Source organism: Ursus americanus, chromosome 2, assembly GCF_024610735.1.
Source record: "Ursus americanus isolate L20-20 chromosome 2, mUrsAme1.1.p, whole genome shotgun sequence".
Taxonomy (NCBI): Eukaryota; Metazoa; Chordata; class Mammalia; order Carnivora; family Ursidae; genus Ursus; species Ursus americanus.
This window is the reverse complement of record NC_142128.1, coordinates 42,351,016-42,360,806: the sequence shown is the minus strand read 5'-3', so window position 1 is coordinate 42,360,806 and position 9,791 is coordinate 42,351,016. Positions and strand designations below refer to the sequence as shown.

Here is a 9,791-nt window from a genome sequence, read left to right as displayed (position 1 = left end):
TCGCGCGCTCGCGGCAGTCGGCTGGGCGCCCCTGCCTAGAACATCTTTGGAAGGACGAACTATTACCAACACGGTAGTGCTGGTCTCGTGAAGGACCCGGTTGCTGGGGAATAAAGGTGATACCCTTCCGTACCTTATGAAGTTTGTGTCATGCGCATTTATTATTGGGCAAAATAATTTTAACCGAAAACAACAAAAAGGGGATTTGTTTGGCCAGACGTGAACTCCTTTTGACAAATATGCTGTTTCCATCTCTTATTTACTGAAGTATCTTTCTCCACAATGAAACTGAGCTCTTCTAGGATGGGAACCTGCACACAGGGGGCTCAGTCACAGTGGACAAGACCATCTGGGGTAGGCTGTCTCACACTCGCAATTCCTCCGATTCCTCTCTGCCCGCCCTACAACACAGTCAGCATAGTGGGATCCATTGGGATCTTGGATCCCGACACTGTGGCCCCTCACAGGTAGCCAGCGCGGCCCGTCGGGTGGGGAGGTCGGGGCTGTCTTGCTTGGAAGACACCCCCGCCGGCGAGGACGCGACCCTAACCTCGGCTGTCTGCTCTCTCAAGCCTGAGTCCCGGCGAAGTGAGGTGGTCTCTTTAAGGACCGGCCTGTTGGCCCCGCCCTGCGCGGAGATCAGCTGAGGGTGCGAGTCACATGACTCGGGTGTCTCTTCCGCCCTCTCAGGTTGGGCCCCATGTGCGGCAGTGAGGGGCCCCGCTGGGGCTGGGGGCACCGTGCCCCCGGCCCCACGCTCCTGCTGAGTGTGCTCGTGTCCGCAGCCCCGCTCGGCCTGCAGGGGGAGGAGACCCGCCAGGTGAGGGGCGGACCGGTAGCTGCCTCAGGAAACGCTGCCCTGGGCGGCACCGAGCGGCAGGGGGGCGGGGGGCTACCAGGCCCACGGGACAGGATTGTGGAGGAGGGCGGGGGCTCCCCGTCTTCGGAGGACCCCTGCCGGCCCGGCGTGACCCAGGCGGGGCTTTTTCTTACCCCCCGGCCCTGCGCCCTCATCTGCCCGCCAGGGTCAGTGCGCTTGTGGCTCTGCCCACCTCCGCGCCTTCCAGATTCCCGAGTTCCCACCGAGGCTCTTGCCTTTCCCCGTCCTTCCCCAGCTGCTTCGCCCTGGGTCTCTTTCCCGACCCCATGCCCTTGACCCTCCACGATCCCGTGTTCCAGGTGTCTCTGGAGGTCATCCCTAACCGGCTGGGCCCCCCCCAGAACCTGCTTCACATCCGGGCAGTGGGCACCAGCTCCACCCTGCACTACGTGTGGGGCAGCACGGGGCCTCCGGCAGCGCTGCTCGTGGCCACCAGCACCCCCCACAGCACCCTGGCTGTGAACTGGAGCCTCCTGCTCTCCCCGGAGCCCGACGGGGGCCTCACCGTGCTCCCCACGGACAGCGTCCGGTTCTCTTCTGCCCTCGTCTTTACCAGGGTGAGGAGACGGGGGAGGAGCAGAGGGTTCCGGATCCAAGGGAGGGACTGAAGACTGTCAAGAGTGGGAGCCTAGGGGTGGGGGGGCCGCAAGTGGGTGGGGGTGGCTCCGGGGACAGCTGGACTCAGCCAGCCCCGTCCCACCTCACCCCACCCGCCAGCTGTTTGAATTTGACAGCACCAACACATCCGAGGTGTCAGCCAAGCCCCCAGGAAAACCGTATGCCCCGTACTCCCTGGCCGAGTTCTCCTGGAACAACATCTCAGACTCTTTGGATCCCGCCACCCTGAGCGCCACGTTTCGAGGCCACCCCATTCACGACCCCACCGGGGCTTTTGCCAACGGCAGCCTGGCCTTCAGGGTAAGGTCTGGGGAACCAGAGGAACTCAGAAGGCTGGTTTATGCGGGTGGGGGTGGCCTTCGAACACGGACAGGCCCCGCCTCCCATGCCTCCCCCGCCTCCCCCACTCCAGGTGCAGGCCTTCCCCAGCTCCGGCCGACCGGCCCAAGCCCCGCGCCTCCTGCATTCAGCAGACACCTGCCAGCTAGAGGTGGCCCTGCTTGGGGCCCGTCCCCGGGGAAACCGCTCCGTGTTTGGGCTGGAGGTAGTCACCTTGGGCCAAGGCCCCGACTGCCCCTCCGTGCAGGAGCAGCGCTCCATCGATGATGAGTACGCACCTGCTGTCTTCCAGGTCAGGCTTCCAGGCCGAGAGGCCGGCGGCGGGGGGGGGGGGGGGGGGGCTGGCAGGGGCACGCAGAAGGAGTCCTGTGTGACCTCAGAGACTCGGGTAACCATTTACCAGCTAGCAACGGAGTCCAGCTCCTTTAAGTGCTGGTCAGTGTGCTGATGAGTGTGGCCGGGCCTCTGCCTGCAACGGGGAAGACGGAAGGAAGGCAGGCCTGGGGGCCTGGGGGAGGGAACTGAGTGCAGGCTTGCATAGGGGCAGGGCTGGGTGAGGACCCAGTGCTCCGATCCACCTCCCCCTTCTACAGAGGATGGACCGAGGCTGTGTGCAAGCGGCCTTTGGTCCTGGAGGCAGGCCCAGGCCCCAGGACAGCTAGTGACAGCCGGAGGCCAGGAAGGGTGAGGAACAGAAGGGTCGGCACAGTTTGGTTCTCTTCATCCTCTTGTTTGTCTTTCTCCCCAGTTGGACCAGCTGCTGTGGGGCTCCCTCCCATCGGGCTTCGTGCAGTGGCGGCCGGTGGCTTTCTCCCAGAGGCAGAGGGGCCGGGACTCAGCCCTGCCCTGCCACGCTTCCACTCTTCACCCCACCCTGGAGTACCCTCTCCCCCAGTCCCCCATTGTCCGAGCCTTCTTTGGGTCCCAGACCAATTTCTGTGCCCTCAATCTGACGTTTGGGGCTTCCACGGGCCCTGGCTACTGGGACGAACACTACCTCAGCTGGTGAGGGCCAGGGCGGGGCCGGGGCTCTGGGAGTGGGCGTGGGGGGAGCCTGGCCTCCCAGTCTTCCTGCCTAACCTGCTTCCCTGTCTTTCTCACTCTGCTTGCCCTAGGTCGATGCTCTTGGGTGTGGGCACCCCTCCAGTGGACAGCTTATCCCCGCTCATCCTGGGCATCATGGCGGTGGCCCTGGGTGCCCCAGGGCTCATGCTCCTGGCAGGAGGTGTATTTCTGCTGCTGGGCCAGAAGCAGTGCTCGGAATACCAGCCTATAAACTGAGGCCCGTTTGCTGGAGGGCCGGACATGAATTTCCGGGCCTGCCTTGTTGGTCTGCCGGATGAAGGGTCAGCTGTTCCCTTCCCCCATCTGGCCTCCCTGCAGAACCCCGGTGACCACCCTCAGCTTCCTGGAGGCCCCCCAGGTGGGGCTTCCTGCATACTCTGGGGAGGGACCATTGCTAGAGGTGTGGGGATCCCTTGGTGATGCCTCCCTGCCCTTCCAGCCCCCATTTCCCCAGAATGGGACTCACAGGCCTAAATGAGAGGCCTTCTGACTGGTTGGCTGCCCTGGAAGGCACGAAATAGACTCATTTTCTGCCCAGAGCTCGTCTCAGTGTGCAGGTGTCGTGGGTGGGTGTGGGGCTGGCTCCAGGAACAGGCTGAGATGGCGTGGGAGGCACGTCTCCACATGCGGCGCCCCCCTTCTCTCCCGCCCCCCTCTCTCTGCCCTGTGGGGCAGGGGGTTCTGGAGCAGTCTGGGTCACACAGGGAGGGGACGCCTGAGAGTGGGGGTCAGACATGAAGGAAGAGCCGAGTGACACCGTGGTAGTCATTTATTCTCATACACACGTTCACACGGGGTTCACATTGGCCACCGTGCCCTGCAGCCACCCCCAGCCACCACACGTGTGGGCGCGAGCATGCACACACCCCTGCCCCTCTCCAGAGTCGGGCTTCCCCTCCCCTCTGCACCTCTTCCCCCAGGAGAGGCGTGTTCTGAGCAGTGTGGAGGTGGTGGGTTACGGGGGCCTAACTGGGTTGGGAGGGAGGAGGCAGCAGCTCTGGGCTGGGGCAGCTTTAATCGTCTTGACTGAAGCTCAGGGTCCTGAGAGGGCCCGCGGTGGAGGGTCCTGAACCCAGGGCCCCAGGACCGTTTCCACCAAACGTGCAAGTCCTGTGTGATCAGATGCCCAGCCTTTATCTTCAGCACGGGCAATATTTCCAGGCTCCCTGCGGCTGTCTGCCCAGACTGCGGCACAGAAATGGTCAGTCTGGCTGTGCTCTGCCCGCGCAGCCTCGCAGGAGGCTGGAGGCTGGGGCAGAGGCCAGCCGCAGTGGGTCCCGGGGTGGGGGGGGGAGGCTGCCCAGGAAGGAACCACACCCCTGCTCCCTGTGCTGTCCCCCCACCCCCTGCCCTCAGCGTGCATAAGGGACAAGGCCTTCCACCTCATTCCCTCCAAGAAACCAGTCGAAGTCCCTCCCTCCTGACGGCCCCAGGCTCCTGAGATGAAAGGCCCACACGGACTGGGGGGAGAGCCTGGGACAGTCGGCAGGACGGCTCATCCCCTGAGGGTGGGGGACTCAGCCCCAGGGCCGAGGCCTGTGGTCCAAGGCGGAGCGGGCGTGGTCGGGGTAGTCCAGGCGGCTCTCCGAGGCCGTGAGCATGCGCTCGGGCTCCACCACGAACATATAATAGAGGTTCCATACCAGCATGGACAGCAGCGGCAGGAACGTGAGGCCGTAGCCAAAGCCTCGGAAGGAGCGGCCCACGGCGAAGGTCAGCCAGTATATCAGCCTGGGGGGCAGGAAGAGGGAACCACGTGAGCCAGCTGGCATACAGGCTGATGGGGGGCAGCGGGGACCCGTGCCCATGCACGTACTGGGCTGGGCACGGCACTGCTTCAGGGCCACTAATGGAGACATCCCCGCACCTCCATGAGGCGAATACATTATCCCCCCCTCCCCCCGGCTGACTTGCCAAATGTAAGTTTAAATGTTTGCAGAGGCAACATATGTTCGTGTGGTTCAGCATGCAGAGGCACCTGAGAGTATAGTAAAATGTCTCCCCGTCCCAATCCTCGCCCCTCAGCCCCCTCACCTCCCCGCCACCCCCGCCTCGGATGTCCAGTTTCACGGCAGCTTGCGCACCAAGCACTTTGTGTATAGATGAGTGAGCAAAAGACGGCTGTGCTCCTTTGCCCATATCGAAGGTTGGTAGCGCACCGTACAGACCGTCCTGCACACTGTTTCTCCGCATTAACTGTATCTTGGAGATCAGCGTGCCGGCCACACAGAACCAGCTGCCTCATCTTTCCCAGCCGCATGACATCCCACTGTATTGGGTTCTCCTCTTGCGGATGAAGAAACTAAGACTCCAAAAAGGTTAAGTAAAACACGTCCAAGGTCGCACATCAGGGAACTAGTAAAACCGTCATTTGAACCCAAGCCTGGTTGCTGCCCTCTCTCCTGCCATTTTAGAGGGGCAGAGGGACACACTCCACAGATGAAGCCGGGCAGGAGTGCTTGAGCACCTTGCCTACGGTACGGAAGGAAGGGCCCTGGGGCGCACACGGAGGGGCTGCATTCTAGGTCCCACTGCTCGCTGCTGGCGGACCTCGGCAGCTCCTCCCCCCTGGTCTGTTGGGCTTTCCTTGCTGTGACCTGGGGGAGAAGGGCCAGACAAGTGCTGGGTCTGCTTAAGCCAACTCCCATGTCCGGGACAGTGAGTTACACAAGCAGGAACGCATTCATCCAGGGGAACATCTGGAGAAAACAGACTGCAGCACGGCCAGAAGGCTGGTGGGACAGCCAGCCACGGGCCTAGTTAGAAGTGACAGCATACAGATCCTAGCTCAAGAGCAAGAACGTTCTAGCAGTTAAAGGACCTGGAATCCTATATCGAAAGTAACAAAAGGAAATAGGTAGGGAAAAAATGGAAAGATCTGCATGCACCTTCAGAAATTCAAAAGTGCTTTCTGGGTTAACAGCAGTTCATGTGGAAATGCCCCTAAGGGTTTCAAGTGACTTCCAAATGAAAGCAGAGGAACGAGCCGATGTGGCTCCATTTGAATGAGGAGGCCAATGCCAGTGACCACCAACAAGCAGGAGGCTCCCCTGCCCGGGGGGAAGGTCACAGGACACTGAGGAACTAGGACCACCGTATGGCAAAGTAAACTGTGGGGGAGCAGGGCGCTGGAGTGGGGACATCAAGGGCTGTTGTCAAGTATCTGAATTGTCCTGGGCAATTCCAGAGTCAAAGTCAGGGTAGCAGTTTGCAGCACAAAGAGAAACTCTCTAGTAATTGGTACCTTTGAAAAAGGACACACACTGTCTTACACAGAACTGAGCATTGGTCACTGGGGGTGTCCCACTAGAGGCCAATGGCCACCTGACCAGAGCCTCCCAGCGGACTGGCAACAATGGTGGGAAGTTGATCTAGGTGACCCCTGGCAGCCCTTCCAGTTTTGGGTTGGTCTAGGACTCTCTGAAATCAACTTCCTTTGGGAAGACATAACGCTGATCACAGGCTACCAGGTGAGGTAAGGTGCAAAGGAGAACGTGGACTCACCGATTCAGGGTGCACATCCGGGCTACTGCAGAATCCAGCTCCCTGGCCCTGTCTCCCCAGACAAGACACTGGGGTCCCTCCAGCACCATCCCCTCCCCCAAGCCCCACCCCCAGCCAACTCACCGGGAGACAGCAAAGAGACCAGTGAGCAGAGGCAGCAGTTTGAGGGTCTCTTGGGGCAGGTAGGTGGAGAGCACGGCCAGGTTGAAGAAGTACAGGATGAAGAGCTGGACCGACTGGGCCACATAGCGCCGGTGGATCTCCACCTCCCGCCGTGGCTCCCCAAAGGGCCGCAGGGCCGAGAAGCACAACAGGCTCAGCCCGTACACCAGCAGCCCTGGCGGGGTTGGAGAGCAGGGTCAGCACCGCAGCTGCAGGCGGGAAGCTGGGGAGGGTCCCGGTGGGGGTCCCACCCCGGCATGGGCCGGGCGCCTAGGGCCCAGGGAAGGGGAACTCCCGCCCCCGGCCCCGCTGCCTCGTCCCGGCCGGGCTCACCCAGCACGATGGGGAAGGTGGCGAAGACCCCGCAGCGCAGCGTGTAGATGAGGCGAGAGCTCATGGTAGGCAGCCGCGGGGCGTCGAAGGGCAGGAAGGCGTAGGCCCCGTACAGCAGGCAGGGGAAGAGAACAAGGGCGGCTCCCACCGAGGCCACGGCCCTCAGGCCCTCACGGCCTCCGCAGCTCCCACAGCCCCCACAGGAGTGGCCAGGCGGCCTCACCATGGCCTCAGCCCACTTGCGCTCACAGGGCTCAGGCTGGGTGGCACGGGCCGGCAGGCAGGCCCGGTGGCGCTCGCCCTCGCCTGCCTCGCAGCGCACAGCTGGGTCCTCCTGGGGCCGCCGCTCTATGCACTGGAGGTCGATGGGCACAAAGGCCCGGGCCGCCTTCTCGGGCACCAGGCTGGCATCATCTTCGGACAACTCCTCTAGCTTGGTGGGTGGCTCTGACTGGAGGGGCTCGGGCTCAATGTCCCGCCACCCGGGGGGGTCTGGGAACGGGGCACTGGGCTGGGGGCCACTGCCCCAGGGCAAGGTGGCAGCCTCGCTCACTGTGCTGTCGAGACCATCCTCAGCCCCCTCTCCGGCTGCGGTAGACCCAGCTGAAGACCCCACCTTGGAGGAGGAAGTTCCATGGCTCTCGGCCCCACCTTCCTCTTCTGGCTGCTGGCCATTGGGGACCAAGGCCTGGCGCGGGCTCTTCTCCAGGGCCTCAGACCCCTTCACTTCCAGCAGGGCCAGGGTCTCGGGTTCTGTCATCCTGGGGCCTCAGTTCTGGGGTCTACCATGAGGTCCTATCACCCTGGAGGGAGCAGAAGAAAGCCGTCAGAGGTTCCTGGCTTATAGCCCTCAGGACAGCTTGATAGAACTAGAACTGTCTGGGGCAGCTGGTCTCATGGGCTTTAGTCCCTTCTGGGACCTTAGGGAGAACATGGTACCCAGGAAGGTGTTGAAACAGAAGGAGGTGGGAGGGAAGTAAGCAGCTGAAATGGAGACACCCTTTCGACGTCAAATGCCAACCAGCAGGAGAGGGTGAGTCAGGGGGCACAGGCGTGGGCAGCTGTAGCCTCGGACAGCTCCCACCCACACCTCCTACCCCCTCCACGAAAACCCCTGGGGTCATAGCCACCCTAATGCAGAAACAGGAGGAAGAGAAGGTGTCTAGGGCTTTGCCAGGAACTCCCTTCCCACCAGAGGCCCCCTTGAGGGCAGAGAAGCTGCCCCTTCATCTTCAAACCTCCCCTTCTCCTTGTAGATCCCCGCTTGGAACTCTCCTGGTAACTGATACCAGTGATCCGCCAACAAATCTGTTCCAAGGGTCTGGCAGCGGCAGTGCACCCTGCTCTTTCATCTCCAAAGTGGGCACCTGGGCATTCTCCACACTCGTCACCAGGCCCTGTCCTCCATCCTCCGTTTCCAGAGGGCCTGGGGCTGTCCCTTCTGACTTCTAGGTCTAATCATGGCTGTTCCCCATGCCTCCTCTCCTGTCTTTCTCCCCTCCCTGGTTCCTCCATCTCGCTGCTGCTGAATGGGGCTGAGTCCCTTCTCTCCACCTCCTCAAGGGCCTTCTGCCCCTTGCCGTGTGGACCCATGACACCCTCTTACTTTCCATCGGGAGAGGCGGAGGGTCCCCAACGTCTGGGAAGGAGCTGCCCGGCTCCCTGCTGGCTCTGGAGGTATTCCTCTCAGTCTCTCTCCCTTTACCTGTGTCTCCAAACCTGTCTGACCAGAGCAGGTGGGGCCCAGATTAAAGGGGCAGGCCCCGCCCTGCTGAATCTGCCGACAGAAAAAGCACTGGCGGAGGACGTCATCATCCTTCCTGAAAGGGGGGGGAGCAGCTGGGCATAAAGGTAGGTGTGTGGTCCAGGGACATGGGATGTGTAGGAGCTTGAAGCTCGGGAAAGCAGAGGGTAAAGAGTGGGTCTGTACATTGAAGGGTGCTTGGAGTAGGTTGGGTTACCCAGAAAAGAGGTGGAGTTTCTACATTTATTCATGCAGTATTGCACGTTGAGCACGTGTTCTAGCCAGGCACTATTCTAGGCACACACAGACCCCGGAGACGACACGACAGGCAAGGTCTCTGCTCCAGGAGCTCGTTCTATGGGGTAACAGACAAGAGCGAGCCTGATCAGTAAGACAATGGGAAGAGAGAAAAACCTCTTTGCCAAGATGACATGTGAGCTGTGACCTGACGGAATACCGAGTATCCCAGGGTGGGGATAGCAGGAGAAAGACCAGCTTCAGTGGTTTCAGGAACAGAAGAAAAGTTGGTGGCTGGAACCAGGAGATGGAGGTGAAAGGGAGTTTCTGTTCCTATTACAACTTACAAAGACCCCAAAACACCTTGCTTTTTAGCCTAGGTTTAAGGTTAAGAAAGCAATCAGAATCCAAGGTGACCTTTCCAAGATGAGAGAGTGGCTGCTCGTTCCTGTGGGACCTTCTGCCAGAAGCCATCTGAGCTTCGTGAGGGCGGGTCAGTGCCTGGGTTGCTCACCCCTGCATCTCCAGAGCCCAGACTTGGGGCTGGAAGACAGCAGGTGTTCGGTGAATGTTTGCGGGGCTGCTCAGAGACATGCAAGTGTTAGTCTGTGTGATAGGGAGCTGAGGGCCAATGCGCCCGGTCAAGGCTCACGTCTCGGAGGGCCTTACTCTTACGTTCCATCTTTTCGAATGAAAGTTTTTTTTTTTTTTTTTTTAAGATTTGATTTATTTATTTGACAGAGAGAGAGAGACAGCCATCGAGAGGGGGAACACAGGCAGGGGGAGAGGGAGAGGAAGAAGCAGGTTCCCAGCACGGAGCCCAATTCGGTGCTCGATCCCAGGACTCTGGGATCACGCCCTGAGCGGAAGGCAGGTGCTTAAGGACTGAGCCAGGTGCCCCTTGAATGA

The 9,791-nt window shown here is 60.9% G+C and overlaps 2 protein-coding genes across 2 annotated transcripts; one reads left to right on the top strand and one right to left on the bottom strand.

The window, feature by feature from the left end:
• The first annotated feature begins 654 nt into the window (after window positions 1-654).
• Window positions 655-3,441, top strand: GLMP (glycosylated lysosomal membrane protein). Its single transcript, XM_045784200.2, has 6 exons — window positions 655-820; window positions 1,180-1,437; window positions 1,598-1,798; window positions 1,911-2,129; window positions 2,586-2,842; window positions 2,953-3,441. The coding sequence occupies exons 1-6, from the start codon at window positions 701-703 to the stop codon at window positions 3,116-3,118; spliced, it is 1,221 nt and encodes a 406-aa protein (XP_045640156.2). The 5' UTR covers window positions 655-700; the 3' UTR covers window positions 3,119-3,441.
• A 212-nt stretch (window positions 3,442-3,653) lies between these two features.
• Window positions 3,654-8,632, bottom strand: TMEM79 (transmembrane protein 79). The gene is made up of 4 exons (XM_045784248.2): window positions 8,508-8,632; window positions 6,902-7,704; window positions 6,530-6,743; window positions 3,654-4,633 (listed from the first exon to the last, which is right to left on the bottom strand). Exons 2-4 carry the CDS (start codon window positions 7,659-7,661, stop codon window positions 4,420-4,422), a joined length of 1,188 nt encoding a protein of 395 aa, XP_045640204.1. The 5' UTR covers window positions 7,662-7,704; window positions 8,508-8,632; the 3' UTR covers window positions 3,654-4,419.
• Window positions 8,633-9,791: the final 1,159 nt, after the last annotated feature.

Bases quoted from the DNA above. Each gene is read 5' to 3' on its own strand.
- GLMP (XM_045784200.2), top strand. From the start codon at position 701: ATGTGCGGCAGTGAGGGGCCCCGCTGGGGCTGGGGGCACCGTGCCCCC. The intron at 1,799-1,910 runs GTAAGGTCTGGG...CCCCCACTCCAG, and splicing joins ACGGCAGCCTGGCCTTCAGG to GTGCAGGCCTTCCCCAGCTC. The intron at 2,130-2,585 runs GTCAGGCTTCCA...CTTTCTCCCCAG, and splicing joins ACGCACCTGCTGTCTTCCAG to TTGGACCAGCTGCTGTGGGG.
- TMEM79 (XM_045784248.2), bottom strand. From the start codon at position 7,661: ATGACAGAACCCGAGACCCTGGCCCTGCTGGAAGTGAAGGGGTCTGAG. The intron at 6,744-6,901 runs GTGAGCCCGGCC...CAACCCCGCCAG, and splicing joins CACCTTCCCCATCGTGCTGG to GGCTGCTGGTGTACGGGCTG. The intron at 4,634-6,529 runs GTGAGTTGGCTG...CCTGCCCCCCAG, and splicing joins GGTCTCTTTGCTGTCTCCCG to GCTGATATACTGGCTGACCT.